Source organism: Rhinoderma darwinii, chromosome 4 (assembly GCF_050947455.1).
Source record: "Rhinoderma darwinii isolate aRhiDar2 chromosome 4, aRhiDar2.hap1, whole genome shotgun sequence".
NCBI classification, from domain to species: domain Eukaryota; kingdom Metazoa; phylum Chordata; class Amphibia; order Anura; family Rhinodermatidae; genus Rhinoderma; species Rhinoderma darwinii.
In genome coordinates, this window is record NC_134690.1 from 185,319,646 (window position 1) to 185,336,261 (window position 16,616).

At 37.6% G+C, this 16,616-nt stretch overlaps 1 protein-coding gene across 15 annotated transcripts in view; it reads right to left on the minus strand.

Moving 5' to 3' along the window:
• DST (dystonin) overlaps positions 1-16,616 on the minus strand; it is a 546,107-nt gene that overhangs the window by 195,606 nt on the left and 333,885 nt on the right. For 14 of the 15 annotated variants that reach the window (XM_075861968.1, XM_075861975.1, XM_075861963.1 and 11 more), the window contains 3 exons: positions 12,014-12,154; positions 1,980-2,068; positions 309-444 (listed from right to left, as the gene is read on the minus strand). In XM_075861968.1, the coding sequence (XP_075718083.1) occupies positions 309-444; positions 1,980-2,068; positions 12,014-12,154 (366 nt within the window). Of the gene's footprint in view, positions 1-308; positions 445-1,979; positions 2,069-12,013; positions 12,155-12,277; positions 15,902-16,616 lie in introns of those variants that run through there. The other variant, XM_075861976.1, reaches the window with a different exon arrangement.

Sequence of the window (16,616 nt, forward strand, 5' to 3'; positions counted from 1 at the left end):
AAAAAAACGCTGTTAATAAAAAGAAGTCAGGATGATACCATTGATGGCAGTCCAACAAGTACGAAAACACACTTCTGATGTTTCGCTAATCTTTGTCAAATGACACTACAGAAAAGCATGACCAGAAAATATTTGCGAATTTAATGCCAGCACAAAATTAGCTTGACTCGCTAGCTAAACCAACACCATACCCAAAGGTAAGAAACCTGATTCCACTTTGTTATTGCTCCAATTACATGCAAAAAAATCACACAAAGTTTGCAAATTGGTTGCAACAGAAACAGATCAAATTGTTCTGCTGATGTCACCTTCTGTTCCACCAGTTTGTCAATCAGGTCCTTGGCTTCTTGTTGTTGCCTTTCATACTCTCTTGATAACAGACTTTGGCTATCTTGGAGTTCTTTAATTTGATTTTCTATTTCTGCTCTTTCTTCTTCTGTCATTCTGGAGAAAAATGAAACAAACCACCTATAAAACAGACTTTACACTTCTTGCTTAACCCCTTAATGACCAGGCCATTTTGCACGTTAATGAGCAAGGATTATTTTTTGTTTTTTCACTATTGCAAGTCGCAACTTTTTTTTTATTCCGTCGTCATGGCCGTATAAGGGCTTGTTTATTGCGGGACGAGATGTATTTTATAATTGCGCCATTTTTGGGAGCACATACGATATTGATTAATTTGTATTACCTTTATTTTAGGAAAGAATTTAAAATAAACAGCTATTCCAGCATTGTTTTTCACATTATACATTTACGCCGTTCACTATGCGGCATAAATAACATGTTACCTTTATTCTATGGGTCGGCACGATTACGGGGATACCAAATATGTAAAAGTTTTATGTTTTCCTACATTTGTAAAATAAAAGCCCTTTTTAAAAAAAAAAAATTACTTGTTTTTGAATCTCTGCATTCCAAGAGACGTAACATTTTTATTTTTCCGTCGATGTAGCCATATGTAGGCTTGTTTTTTGTGGGACAAGGTGTAGTTTTCATTGATAGTATTTTGGGGTATGTGGGACTAATTGATTAACTTTTATTTTAGTTTTTATGGTGAGAATGGGAGAAAAAAGGAATTTTGCCATTGTTTTTTGTGGGTTTTTTTGGACGCCGTTCACACAGCGGCTTAATTAATGTGCTAACTTTGTTTGAGTCGTTACGATCGCAGGGATATTATATATGTGTAAGTGTTCATTTTTTTTTTACACTTTTACTAAATAAAACTACTTTTTTTTTTTTTTACTGTAGTTTGTTTTTTTCATAAACTTTATTTAACTGTTTTACTTTTTTTTTTTGTCCCACTAGGGGACTCCACCTTGCGATCTGTTGATCGCTTATATAATGCTTTGGCATACTTAGTATACCAAAGCACTATTGCCTGACAGTGTAAAACTGACAGGCAATCTATTAGGCCATGCCTCTGGCAGTTGCTGGAGGCAGACCTGGGGGCCTTGCTAGGCCCCCGGCTGCCATGGAAACCCAACGGCACCCCGTGATTTCTTTGCGGGGACGCCCATGGGGTGACAGAGGGCCCTCCCTCCCTCTGTCACACACATTAGATGCCGCTGTTGCTATTGACAGCAAAATTTAATGGGTTAAACTGCCGGAATCGGAGCGTGCTTCGATTCCGGCAGTTGGGGCAGGAGCCAGGCTGTGTATAACAGCTGAGCTCCTGCCGCTGATCACGTGGATACACTGGCAGTACCCACCCGATCAGAGCGACGGATATATCTGTCCCTATGCTGGAACCAACACCTGCTTGCGACGGATATATCCCTCGCTCGTCGTTAAATTGCAATTATAATATTGGGGCGCTATGTTATGTTTATTTACCCAGTAGTGTATTTTATTGACCCCTTTACAGGAACTTCGACTTGTGGAAGCATTATAGTAGTGTCTTGCCATTTTCTCGTGCTTTATTGCCCATGCTTGTCAATCAAATAAAATGTACATCATTGAGGTAAGTGGTACAATACCTGTCACCATTCTTAGCTAAAAACAATTGTAAAGTCTGCAGAGCATCTGAAATGTCATCCTGCTTTGTGAGAATGTCTTCGGTGGAAATCTGAAAAAAAAAAAGATGCACATGTGAGCAGTATATACGCAACATTTCTGTTCTAGAAGTTACATTCATATCACAATGTCACACTTTTATACTCCAATTTGGATAAATCCCAATAATGAAAAAGTAGCACTAATGGAAGAAACTTTAATCCTTTCATTGTCCACGCCACGTAAAATCCTTCCCTGCCCGCACTCCTCCCCAAAAAAATGCACACCTCTCCGAACCTACACACATCAATTTTAGACATTCTATGTGACACAAACACATTTCGCATGGACGTAAAGTGCTCATATAAGCATATAAAAAATTGTGTTTTTAATGAAAGTTTTAGGTTATGTAAATTACTACAATGTGCAATTCTTAGCACAGCCTTGTTCGTAGACTTGTATATTAATAGGTGATGCTGTTTTTCTAGGTATTACAGATTTCTCCATTTCATACAGTGCACACATTTCACTTGTTGTGGTCACTTACATCTGTTTATTGAAGGGTTATTCCCAACTTAGACATTTATGGTGTATACACAAGATACACCATAAATGTCTGATAGATGCGGGTCCCAGTTCATATAATTTTATATCATTAACGCAACATCTCTTTTCTGTACTCAATAGCAGAAATGACAGGTTTCAAATTTCCAAAATGACAACACAAATTGACCTGTCCATGAAAACCACAACTCTCATTTTATTAATATGAAAGCTGCACTGGAAGCTGTCCACCAGCTATTGCATTGAGGTAGAGATTCATTGGAACGTGCGTGTCTCTCTCCATTCAAGTCTATGGGAGAAATAGATGACCACCATTATCCCAATGGGACCCCCATTTCCTGTAGATAAACATAAATGTCTATAATTGTAAAACCCCCTATAAAATATGACACTCAAAATTCAGGTGATTGAAAAATTGTAGTATAAATGAAATTTGCGTGTTAACATTTACCCTGGGTTGGGGTGAAAGAGGTAAAAGGGATTACTATACTAAAACTGTTCTTCATCGCTGAAGGTGGTCATAATTTAACCCTTTAGTGTCCATCCTATTTTGGGCCTTAAAGTATAACTAAACTTTGAAAAAACTTTTGACAAGTCATAGCGACATGCCAGAATTTTTGATCGGTGGGGTTCCGAGCACTGAGACTCCGCCAATCGTTAAAACAAAGCAGCAGAATGGCCCGGGTGAGCGCTGTGCCGCTTTGTTTCTGATCAGCTTTCTTTGAAAAGTTGCACGAGTGGTGTACGGGCTCAGTAGAAAGTGTATGCAACTATGACCCTAATTGATCAAAACTTCTGACATGTCAAAAGTTTTTTTTTAAATTACCCTTTAATAAGGAAGCCATTTTTTCAGTTTTTTGATCGTCACATTTCAAAAGCCGTATCTTTTTTATTTTTCAGTAGACATAGCCACATAAGGGCTTATATTTTGCGGGACAAGTTGTATTTTTCTAATGCCACCATTTTGGGTACATATATTTTATTGATTAAATGTTATTAACTTTTTTTGGGGGCGGTAATAGAAAAAAACCTGAAATTTTGCCATTCTTCTTTGCATCTTAGATCTACGCTGCTTACCGCATGGTATAAATAGCATAATAACTTTATTCTGAGGTTCGCAACGATTATGGCTATACCAAATTTCTATCGTTTTTTTTAATGTTTTACTATTTTTGCATATTTTTTATAGTAAAGCCTTTTGTAGAAGTGCTGCATTTGTGTCCTTGTAACCAATGTCAGAAGGTGAAGAGAAAAAAAAATGCAGTGTAATTACGGCTATCGGCGCCAGGCTGAAGAGGATCTTCAGCCTGGCGCCGATACCCGTAATTACACTGCATTTTTTTTCTCTTCACCTTCTGACTCTCACCTTGTCCCAGGTACTAAGGATTTAGCACCAAGGGACTGAAGTGGGTGGCAGCCGGCTATCTACACTTCACCACCTCATAAGAGTCTCGGAGGAGCGCCGCCATCCCCTCACGTTTTTGCTGTACTAACTCTTGTAACCAATGTGGCTTTTATGGAACAGGATTATGAAAATAAAGTGAAGAAAATCCCAATCTGGTGAGTGCCGTGTCTTTTTCTCAAAGCTTCTGTACTTCTGTATTGCAGTATATTATGCCTGTAAGGGCATGTTCACACGTGGCGGAATTTCTGTGGAATTCCGCTGCGGACAGTCCACACTGGAAATCCGCAGCAGTCTGTCCATTGGTTTCCACACCTTTTTAGTTATCTTCATACAGACGTTGCGGACAACTCCGCTGCGGACCATAGGCTGCGGTGCGGAATTTGGTGTCCGCAGCATACACTGGCTGTTGCGGACTTGATGCGTACTTATGGCGTAATTTTTCCATTGACTTCAATGGAGTTGCAAAATTCTGCAATGAAATCCGCAGATGTTATGTGTGTTGCGTTGCAGATTGCTTTCACGAACAGGATATTTCATCATACTGGCTGGACCTATGCGGACTGTGTCTGCAGAATTCTGCCACGTCTGAACATGCCCTAAGTGTAAAAATTATAGGCATTGTATTGTGGGAATGATGTCCTTGGCATGATGGGATGTGATGGGTTCGCGCCACACAGTGTTTCCAATGATGACCAAAAAGTAGAATTTTAGTGTCATCTGACCAGAGAGCGTTCTGCCATGTGAATGAGGAGTCTGCCGCATGCATTTTTACGAACTCCAAAACCTGATTTTTCATTAAGCAATTGCTTTTTTTTTCTGACCACTCTTCCATAAAGCCCCTCTTTATGGAGTGTACGGCTTATAATAGTCCTATAGACTTATACTTCCATCTCCGCTGTGGATATTTGGAGCAACTTCAGTGTTATCATTGTTTTTTTTTGTTGAATCTCTGATTAATGCTATCGTTGCCCAGTGTGTTTGGGTGGGCGGCCTTCTCTTGTCAGGTTTGTAGTTGCATAATATTTTTTAATTTTGTTATAAATGGATTTAATGGTTCTCCATGGAGTGTTCAAAATTTGGGATATTTTTTTTATAACCCAACCCTGATCTTTACATCTCCACAACTTTGTTTCTGACCTGCTCGTGGTCTTCATGTTGCTTGCTTAGTGGTATTGCAGACTCAGGGGCCTTTTAGACAGGTGTATTTATACTGACATCATGTGATTTTTTTTTTTCCAATTACACTTTATAATTATAATTTTTTTTAAACAAGGTATTTTTTTTATTCCACTGTACCATTTGGACTATTTTCTTAGGTCCATTACACAAAATTAAATTCAAAATCAATTTTAATTACAGACTGTAATGCAACAAAATACAAAAAACCCAAGGAGGTGAATATTTTTGCAAGGCACTGTACCTAATTTTGTTCAAATGTAAAAAATAAGTTATGATCAATCTGCCTATTGACTCTTTAATGGAAAAACAAAAGAAAGTGTAGCATATACTTATTTTGTGTTGCCCAAAAACTTAACAGGCTTAAAGCGTTTGGCTACTTTATATTTATTTCTAAAATGTGCTGGAAACAGCACATAAATTCACTTATTAAAATAATGTACTTAAAACATCTGGCCCGATGTCTGAATGTGTATACTGCCACCCCTTGTTTAGTCTAATTTTCCTCACTGACTCTACGGCGCTCCGGTCCGAACATGGCCGCTGATGGAGGGGCATGAGACCAGACCTGTCCAACAGCGGACTTTGTTGAATAAGGCCTCATGCACACGAATGTGTTTCTGCGGCCGCAATTCACCCAAAAATCTGAGGGTGAATTGCGGTCCCATTAATTTCTATGGGCCCATGCACACGACCGTGTTTTCCACGGTCCGTGCATTGCCCGGGAGCCTGGACCGCAAAAAGATAGGACATGTCTTATTACGGCCGCATTTTGGGGTCCGGGCTCATTGAAATTAATGTGCACGGCCATGTGCACGACCCGTGATTTGCGGGCGGCCTGTGGATGACACTCCACGGCCGTCCGAGTCACAAATAACGGCCATGCACACCACTACAGTCGTGTGCATGAGGACTTACACTGTACATGGCACAGGAAACCAGAACATGCGCAGTGCTGAGCGCAGCATTATTCAATATCTTAAAACACTGTATCCGGACCTAAACATGTCAAACGTATGCCTACTGGACAATTTTTTAGCATATATTTGCACCATACAAACCAATAGGTATTTTGTAAAATATGCTTGATACTTTTTTCAGCATCCAAATGTATGGCCCAAATGTGGAGAGAGACTAAAATACGTGCTAAACTGTCCTTTAAAGGTGAATATTCATAAGATTATCCAAAAGAAAACTGGCCTTAGATAGATCTGGGAATATTATGATACTAAACCCTGTGACCTGGGTTAACTGATATTTAACATCTATGTCCCCAGGGCGAGGTTTGCAAACCATCTGTAAATTCACGAAAGGTCTGTAAAACTAGGGATTTTTTGGCCAGCATTATTGTGTAATTATGCCCATTTTACAGTTCACAGTAAATGCTACTGATACGTTCATATTAGTATTCTGAGCTATAGAATAAATATTAGTCGTAATCTCTTTTTGACTAGGTTGTATAGAATAAAAAAAGGCTCTTTGGCCTTCCCTTAAATTTACCTGTCTTGGGCCAAGATAATGTGGTGTCCTACGTGCTTGATTAGTGAGATTGGTATGTTAGTGTTTAATATATTAACATAGTGGGAGCATTTATCAATGCAATTTCTACAATATTCTGGCACAAATTCATATATCTGAAGGCCACCCTCACCACTTCTACCGACAGTGATAGATTTTTAGTTTGTTTGTGTTGCAAAAATGGGTCTTAAAGAGGCTCTGTCACCAGATTTTGCAACCCCTATCTGCTATTGCAGCAGATAGGCGCTGCAATGTAGATTACAGTAACGTTTTTATTTTTAAAAAACGAGCATTTTTGGCCAAGTTATGACCATTTTTGTATTTATGCAAATGAGGCTTGCAAAAGTCCAAGTGGGCGTGTTTAAAGTAAAAGTCCAACTGGGCGTGTATTATGTGCGTACATCGGGGCGTTTTTACTACTTTTACTAGCTGGGCGTTCTGACGAGAAGTATCATCCACTTCTCTTCAGAACGCCCAGCTTCTGGCAGTGCAGATCTGTGACGTCACTCACTTCCTGCCCCAGGTCCTGCATCGTGTTGGCCACATCGGCACCAGAGGCTACAGTTGATTCTGCAGCAGCATCAGCGTTTGCAGGTAAGTAGCTACATCGACTTACCTGCAAACGCCGATGCTGCTGCAGAATCAACTGTAGCCTCTGGTGCAGATGTGTCTTCGCTCGTCCGACACGATGCAGGACCTGTGAGTGACGTCACAGCGTGATCTCTCGAGAACACGCTGTGTGTCTGCACTGCCAGAAGCTGGGCGTTCTGAAGAAAAGTGGATGATACTTCTCGTCAGAACGCCCAGCTAGTAAAAGTAGTAAAAACGCCCCGATGTACGCACATAATACACGCCCAGTTGTACTTTTACTTTAAACACGCCCACTTGGACTTTTGCAAGCCTCATTTGCATAAATACAAAAATGGTCATAACTTGGCCAAAAATGCTTGTTTTTTTAAAATAAAAACGTTACTGTAATCTACATAGCAGCGCCTATCTGCTGCAATAGCAGATAGGGGTTGCAAAATCTGGTGACAGAGCCTCTTTAACTATGAAGTCAAGATTTACACTTCAGTAACGTGGTGGAGAAGAATGGCATGTACATCCTGGCATTGTTTAGTAGCATGTGGAATGTTTTCCATAGTTTGTGCCATGTTAGGAAATGCAATGGATTCTACATAAGTGTTCCCCTCTGATGTTCTGTGGGTTGGTAAGAAAGTATAAGCAAGCGTCTTTATGTGTGTCCCTGGCTTCAAAAAGGTATAACACAGAAGAGGAACACCACCACCAGTCTTACAGGGAATGTGTCATCAGAAAATAACATTATTTAAATTAGTTGTTTTTTTTTAAATAAATAAATAATAATATATATTTGTATGTATATATATATATATATATATATATATATATATATATATATATATATATATATATACACACACACATATACATATTTAATTAATTATAATTTTTTTATATGACTAACTTGATATATTACAGTTCTCAAACTGGCCACTAGAGCAGTCACAATAGGTTGACATTTCCTGTTTTCTGTAGCTCACTTGTCAGCTTTGCTGTATATACAGTCATAGGATGAGGAGAGTCATCACATTATCATTAGAGGGTGGGCAGCTTTTTGACAGCTTAATTCCATCGCTGGAGGCCTAGAAAAGTGAGGGTATAAATACTTTACACACACACAGATCAGGCTCTGTATGCATCTCCCCTGTCACTCCCTGGTCTCCGGGGAAAGGGCAGTACTCCATCACTTCTTGGAATCAGTAATAATTTGACGTTTTCCTGTCAATTGACTACCATCAATTTCGACAGCCATAAAGCACACATACCCTGCTACACTCTCTATACAGACAATAGAGGAAGGAAGTGTGTTTCTCCAATATGGCCACCCCCCCCCCCCCATGGAAAGTTTTGTACATAAAGAATAATTAGCTAAATAGCTAAATTTAAAAAAAAAAAAACATATTATTGTCTATAGATACTTAAATATAATTATTGAAATTTAAATAAAAAAAATACAAAATACATGACACATTTCCTTTAAGTATTAGAAATGGAGCGTGTCGTGCCGTCCAGTCAAGGTGCCGTTGAAAGACATGATAATGGAAGCATCCTAAAAACAGTAAGGAAATGAAAATCCTAAATCTCTCATGATCTAGCCATTTTATATTTTATCTCCAGATATGAGAAGTGATAAAAGCCCATTCTTTGGAATGTTAACATTGCTGCGTTCACAATTATGATGTCTATATAAGTGGTCCTCACAAAAAGAAACACTAGAAGCATACTTTTGGTGACATAGATGTGATGCTTTTTTGTTCTAGCATCAGGAATCAGAATGTTCATAAATACTCTAGGCCTCATGAGCATTTCTTGTCCAACAGGATATAATATTGTAACACAACACAATAGTATTTCCCAAATTGTGTACTGCATGGTAAGCGTGGTAAGCGTGTATAGGAGTAAATGCAGACAACAAACATGTTTAATGAAGTGATACGCTAACATAAGCATTCATCGGAAGATGGATAATGCCCTGGAGAGAGAACAATTCTTGGCACTGGCTAAATAATTACAAGTATGGTTATCAATAAGTCAGCTTGACCCAAATTCCATTCATTCGATGGTTGTTGCAGTGGTAGCATGGTATCAAAATAACTATCCATTGATCATTATTTGTGGGTAATTGAAGTATACCAATCACAAACATAAGTGTGAGTAAAACCATCCAGATAGCATTAAAAAAATATATATATATAAAAATGTTTTACTTTTATTCTTAACCATAATTATTGCAAATATGTTGAACTGCAAAGTGTCCTGTCACCTTTAAGGTTCAGAGAGGTTGAAACATATCTTTTAATAACACCAATTGAAAAAGACCTAAAACTCAAATAAAACAATAAAAACCTAAATGGCAGCTAAACTCACATTGCTGAGTGCTCTATCGATAGATAGAACAGGGTTATTAGCATTTGAAACAATACAAAATTTTAAAATCATCAAAACTCATTTGATTCCTTTTGCCGAGAGCTCACTTCAGGGTAAAAACAATATTACCTGTTGTTCCATTGAAATCCACAGGCCGACTAATGCTATCAGGATCTTCCAGAGCGTAAACTCTTTGCTTTGGTTCCCTGCTTCAAGTTATAGAAGGAAGGGCAGGGGGTTGATTGTCGGATACAACTCTTGCACCTTAAAATTGCACTAATAGGGATCTTTTTAAGCTTTTAAAGTACCTTGTATTTATGTGTAAGTGTACTTTGTCATATAGAAGATGTTCTGTGTTATTTTATTTTTTTTACTTTTTTCGTTCTTTTGGTTAGATATGCACATTTTTTTTTTTTATAGGATTCAGACTCAAATAAATCAGGATAAGTAGGCTAATTTAAATCCTACAGTCCCCAAGCTCTTTAAAGGGAATGTATTATCAGAAAATGAACTATTGCTTAAATCATGTTTTTATGTTAAAGCGTACCTAACGTTTCAGAATAAGCTGCCATATGTGTGTACATGAGAAATAACACTATTTCGGGCCATTACATGGCTTACGTTCTGCATTTTTTTATCAGTTTTCCACTCTGCAGTCTCTATATTTAATTCTCAGTTGTCTCAACTAGTGGGCGGAGCCTAACGGCTGTCATGTCTTCTATACACTGAGCACAGAGGAGAGGAGTATCCTTTTATCCTATCTCTATCATATATATATATATATATATATATATATATATATATATACATATATATATATATATATATATATATATGTACATATATATAAGCTGCAGCAGAATAAAGGACATTATACAGTAGTAATGAGCAGTGTAGATAGGAATCCAGCACAGGGGTGATATAAAACACTTACCAGGAAGCTGCATGAACTGTCTCAATCTTTCTCACTCTGCTCCTGCTTTCCCCTCCCCTCTCCATAGACTTGTATTGGCAGCAAGTGTGTGTGTGTGTGTGTGTGTGTGTGTGTCTTTCTCTCTCTGCTCCCTCCTCCTTCTCCCCTCTCCATAGACTGCTATGGGAAGGCTGAATAGACTTTCTGCAGTCTGTAAATTCTGCTCTGTAACTAGCAGGGGATTTTTCTTGACTACAGGGAGTGGACAGCAGATTACAGGGATGGAGACATCTAGCGGCAATAACTTTCACACAAAACTTGCATGGATAAAACAACTACATTTTAACAGTAAGTAAATTACAAAGTTGATCTATTTTAGATATGCTATTAGATTAGCATAAGTTGTTTGAAAAGTTAGCGTCTATCTAAGCATTTTTTTTTTTCTTTAAATTTGGTTGTTTTTTTTGTTTTTTTTTATGCCACAATCTATATTAAAAAATACTACTAAAATCTTGCAGTTTTCACTCTGGCCACTGAGCCTCACAATAAACTGACCCTTCCTGTTCGATAGAGATCCCTTCTCAGCAGTCATTATTATCATCACAGGCCAGATTACAATGATAGATAACACATGATCCACTATTAACAATAGGTGATAGACACATCTCCCTTCGTATACCTTCCTGCACAATGACCTCTATACAGGTGACAGAGCATGCTTAGAAAACTCTCCCATAGGAGTCAATGGGTCCCCTCCTGTTCACAGGTTCTTATTGTCCATTTGGCTGCTGTAAAGCATATCTCTAAATGCTGTTAACTGCAGCTCAGACAAGATGCCTGTCCCATAATCATGTACAGAACATAAAATAGAAAAATCTACAATCAAAAACAGATTAGAAAAAAAGAATATGTTTCACTCTCTGGTTATAATTAGGAAAATAAATATAGGTGATACATTCCCTTTAAAGAACTGGACAACATTTAATATTCCAGATCTGTTATAATTGTTGTATACAAATTGGGTAACTGCACACATAAAAACTGTTCAGAATAAAATAATTTGCAGACTGGAACGTTAATGCCAATGGAAATAAATCAGACCTATAAAACCGTTTAAAAAGAATGTCTATGAAAGGGTTTTCTGCAACACTTTTATACTGAAAACAGCAACAGTGATAACAGAATAAAGCAGTTTTTTAAGGATTTGGAAAATTGTTCGATGGTACAACACGCAAGATACTGTAACGTCATTTTAAGGTCTTCTCAAGAAGACTACAAGAACCCTTTTACTAAGCAGAGATTATCAATTAAGTTGTACTTATTGTTTATTAATAGATAGGTATTATACAAATGCTCAGTTGTATATAACCAGTGAAACATGGTATAAAGGATATGATATAAAATTTTATTGCTTAGTAAACAGAACACATAATTATATTTAATGTATAATGTGGGAGGTTAGGATGGTGATTACCAAATAATGTTTCCAATACCTGGTGCTTAGAAGAAGGTGTTATTCCTGTACTCTCTCCATCTCCTCCTTCTTTACTTAGCGTTTTAGTGACTTTAGACACCAAATTCAGTATGTCACCTGCCTTCTTTACATGCTCTCGCTTTTCCTCTTCCAATGATTTCTAGCAATAAATGCATGATGTAAAACACATATAAACATTACATATGAAAAAGCAAAATGTTACAGCAAAAAATTAAAAAAACAAAAACAATTTTGTTTGATACATTTGATTTCATTTTGATACATAATATTCTTAAAAAAATACCAATATTAGCATTGCTATTCAATACAAATAAATCAACACAAATAGAAATTATTAGAACAAACCTTGAGGTCTATTCACCCACTGTGTGTAATAGGAGTCATGAAAGGTTAGCACATGCTATTTTGGAAATGTGGCAACCATTATTTTTAATAGTTATATACAGAATTAAATGATATCTATTAGACACAGTATGGTTAGAAGAATTATGGCGATTTGGCACCATATGCCTTTTCCAGTGAAGCAATATACTTTTTATGTATTTAAATGGACGCAAGGAACGGGAATTTTATATAAACCTGTTTCTCATTGCTATGCATTCACTGATATGAAAAGACCCCATGTGTTTACCTTTGAATGGAAGACAAACGTAAAAACCATCAAAGACCATCAATTAAACACCAACTTATACTTGCTGCCTTTGCATTAGCTTGACCGTAACAGGTAAACGAAAAATAAGACATTACTTGGTACAAATCTACTTAAAAACGTAATCAACTGTGTCCCTCAATTCATTTACATTTAACGGTTTCTTAAAACATGCAATGTAACCCATGTACACATTCCATGCAGACATTTTGCCAGTATTCATGTCATCTCTTCCACTTTCAGCAAAAAAAAAATCCCTTTTTTCATAATGTGCGATTATTTGTATGTACATTTCCTTTTGATATAATAAAAATTAAATGTTTTAAAAAAATAAAAATGTTGGCCAACTGAAATCTATAATATGGTAACTTTTCTATACTGTTCACTGTCATCGCAAACTAAAATGTTTGCGGCACATTAGTATGCCAATGAAAGTGTATCCCAAATAGAAAAAAAAATAATTCTATACTTTTTAAGGTGCATTGTTGGAGACTTGTTAAATATAACCTACCACATAAATAATAACTCGGCCCAATGATTTCTCTACTCTATGCTTTATCAGATATATAGGTGATATAACTTTGTCAACAATGTACATGTGTGTATATAGAACAGGCAAAGGCAAGGGGCTGAGTCCAGCGATAAAGAGGATAAAATGGAAACTAGTTCCAAGTTTACTAAATTTTCAATTAAAAAGGTCCAGTAAGTTGGAGTCCTGGTGTGCAGACAGGAGTATGTAACGGTCCAGTCTTGGGGCCTACGCGTTTCAGACGTTAAGCACGTCCTTAATCATGGCTGTATATAGAACACATAGCTTTGATGTAAGCTAAGTAATGTGTTTTAGTATCAGTAGTGTAGCTGGGAGGGTGCGTTAACATGCCCCAGATGGAAAAGGGCAGCAACAGGCCCCATGCCTTGGCAAGGGTATTTAGATGCAAGGCTAGGGTATTGAACGGAATCTCTGCCCCAGGTGTAGCTGCGACTCAAGCTTAGCATGGTGCTGTCTCTTAAATTCATTAAAAACAATACAAAAGTGCTGTGACATTAAAACTAGTGAGACTATATTGAAAGGATATTAATTAATAACTACAACTAGCTCAGTGTTACCATCACTGATAACCGGCAACATACATACCACTGTATGTAAAAAGAAAAAAAGCAAGTAAAAACAAGATTCTCGGAAAACGTTCATAATGAACCTCCATCATTGATAACCGATTCCCTCACTTCAGCTTGACACTCGGATGCACTTCTCTAGGATGAAAATCCAGTAGATTGCTCCAGTAATTGTGGTGTATTCATAAGACAGTGTTTTTGGCTTTATTGCGAAGAAAAGTAAAGGCTAGGAATTCCAACATTCAGAGGCAGAGGAGCTTCCATCAAACGTAGTCCAGTATGATAATCGTAAACTGCTTTCTCCAGAGCATCCTTGTAAGATAACTTCCTCCTAGTGTTTGGACAGGTAAGATTTTTGACATGCGACTTCTCATCCTTTAGTTTCGTTGCTGTGACAGCATCAACTATTCCATTTTTGATTGCATCCTCCAATGAAAGCCGTGAATGTGATCTAGGGTCTATTAATCCTCCAGTTAAGTACTGATACTCTAGGCATCTGTAACCGATTTCTTTGTTTAACATGTTCAAGTTCATAGCTTCCCCAGCGGATAAAATGGCTTTTGTCTTGGGATGGGTCATTCCAGTGTATGAAACCTGACACTGTTGAATTTGCTTGGCACAAACATCATCAATTAAGCCTTTATGTAATGCGTCTGTCACATTATATTTTTTCCCATTGGAAGGATCAATGATCCCTCCAGTGCTAATCTGAGCTTCAAGACATCTAAACACTGTTATTCTGTCTACTACGTTTCTTCTCAAAGCTTTAAAGACAGAAACCCTTTCATTGGTTTCATAAATCCAATATCCTGCTATAGGACTGTTAGGATCCTTACTTGGTCTTGATTTGGTTACTAAAATGTCAGCTAGCTGAATGGCGGAAAGGATCCCCTCTTTAAACTTGATAATTAGCGATCTGTCAATTTTACCTTGGGAAACCGCTTCCTCTAAAATAAACTGTCTTCCGGTCTTATGATCAGTTAAGTGTATTTGTGACTTGCCCTGGGAATCAAAAACTGTTGAGCTCTCCCACTGGCACTCATTCTGTGAAAGTTCAGTATACATTTTTTTGTCAAGGAGACCTCTTTCAAATGCCTCAAAACGTGTCATTTCAGACCCAGATCGAACATCTACTATGCTGATCTTGTGACCTCTTTCTGCTGAAAAAGCTGTGATTTGTCTTTCACCAATTGGTAAAAGGAATGTTTTGCTATCTAAATCGAGAACACACAATTGAAGCAAATCTGAGTAATACATACTCTGCTTATTGGTGGGAAAGTGAAAACCTTTCACATTACTAGCTGGTTCATGCAAAAACTTTAATGTTGTATGATTTAACAAACCCTTCAAAACTGCCACCTCAGATGGGATTCGTATGCTTTTAACTGGATCAATGACTCCACCAGTGGCAATCTGAGCTTCAAGAATCTTTTTCCCTTTCTGTCTTTCAAGTAGTCTAGCCTCAATGGCCTGGAAAACAGACAGCCGTTTACCAGAATGAATGTATCCCAAGACAGCTTTTTCAGCTTCAAGGAGTTTTTCTTTAAATTCATGGTCAGCTAATCCACAGCCGATGGCCTCCTCAACAGAAAATTTTCTACCTGTAGAAGGATCAATGATAAAACCTGTGACTACTTGTGCTTCTAAATACTCTAAAGCTAACCCTTTATCAATAATTCCCTTTTTTACAGCTAAACCAAAAGTTATTCTTTCTTTGCTGGATTCCAGGTATAAACCTGCTATTGCTGTTGCTTTTGACAGATATGCAGCAAGTGTTTTCTGAACTTCTTGAACGGTTGTATGACCTAGCTCAAGCTGTTCCATCGTTTTGGCATCGAGTATTTTAGCTTCTACCATTTGGGTAGCAGAAACATTTTTTCTGAGACCTTGAAAGATGAACCTATCATCAATGGGAAAACTGTCATTCAAAGAAGCCTCAGAGCCTGAATAGCTTTTGTAACTGGAGGAAATATAACCCATCTTCGGTAAATCTGTTCTCCTAAATCCTTCCAAAATATTACGTTCTTCGAAAACCTGATCGTCATTGTTAAGCAGGAATTCTTTTTCCTTTTTTACAGTTGTAACTTCCACAGTCAAATCATACTGCTTGCTCTTCAATAGCTGTAAACAGGAATATTTAAAATAAAGGATAAATGGTTAGCCTACATTTCATTTCCAAACTAACAACAATATATCGAAATCAGCAGGAGAAAGACAAATAAATATTTGGAATAATAAGTACTAAACGCAAAATCTAAAAAGAGCCAAGCCACTATTTCCAACAAGAGCCCCAAAGCCATGCATATAATAGATAATACATTTACATACACTTTTATGCAAGCCTAACTTGTATATGCATCTGGCTTAAAGGGTTATTGCCGTCTAAGACATTTATGGTATATCCACAGAATATACCATAAATGTCTTATAGATGTTGACGCGAGAATCAATGGAGAGAGCAACACACATGCGCGGCCACCTCTACATTGATTCTCTGTCTGGATGTGGTGGGTGGCAGCCACCGCATTGATTTTCCGCCTGGTTGCGGGGGGTCGGGCGGAATCCGATTTGCAGATAGGTGCAGGTCACAGAGCTAGGACCTGCATTTCTCATACATTTATGGCATATCCCGTGGATATGCCATAAATGTCTTAGATGGGAATACCCCTTTAAACGATGAGTAACAGCTTTAGCAATGATATATAACATCTAAAGAGCATTTGGCATAATAAATGATATACTAACTGCAACCTGTACAAGCAAAGGCTTTAATCACCGAGTTACAGAATATATACATAAGCGTATAGCCTTGCAAAGCATGTCATGTGACTTTTAT